This window comes from Apaloderma vittatum, unplaced genomic scaffold (genome assembly GCF_000703405.1).
Source record: "Apaloderma vittatum isolate BGI_N311 unplaced genomic scaffold, ASM70340v1 scaffold33550, whole genome shotgun sequence".
Taxonomy (NCBI): domain Eukaryota; kingdom Metazoa; phylum Chordata; class Aves; order Trogoniformes; family Trogonidae; genus Apaloderma; species Apaloderma vittatum.
Window position 1 is genome coordinate 1,914 of NW_009696789.1, and position 218 is coordinate 2,131.

General features: G+C 62.4%; 1 protein-coding gene across 1 annotated transcript in view; it reads left to right on the plus strand.

Moving 5' to 3' along the window:
* Positions 1–198, plus strand: part of LOC104279104 (beta-1,4-galactosyltransferase 2-like) — a gene marked incomplete at its 5' end in the record, with an annotated part of 2,083 nt that extends 1,885 nt beyond the window's left edge. The window contains one exon of the mRNA XM_009876285.1: positions 9–198. Within this exon, the coding sequence (XP_009874587.1) occupies positions 9–198 (190 nt within the window). The remainder of the gene's footprint in view (positions 1–8) is intronic.
* Positions 199–218: the final 20 nt, after the last annotated feature.

Genomic DNA, 218 nt, shown 5'->3' on the forward strand with positions numbered 1-218 from the left:
CCCTTTAGTACCTCACCCCAGCTTATCCCTCTCCTCCCTTCCACCAGATTCACCAAGATCCAGAACACTAAAATGACGATGAAGCGGGATGGGATCAGCTCGCTGCAGTACCGGCTGGTGGAGGTCTCACGCCAGCCCATGTACACCAACATCACGGTGGAGATCGGCCGGCCACCGCCCCGCCTGGCCCGGGGCTAGTGCCACCGGGGGCCGGCTCT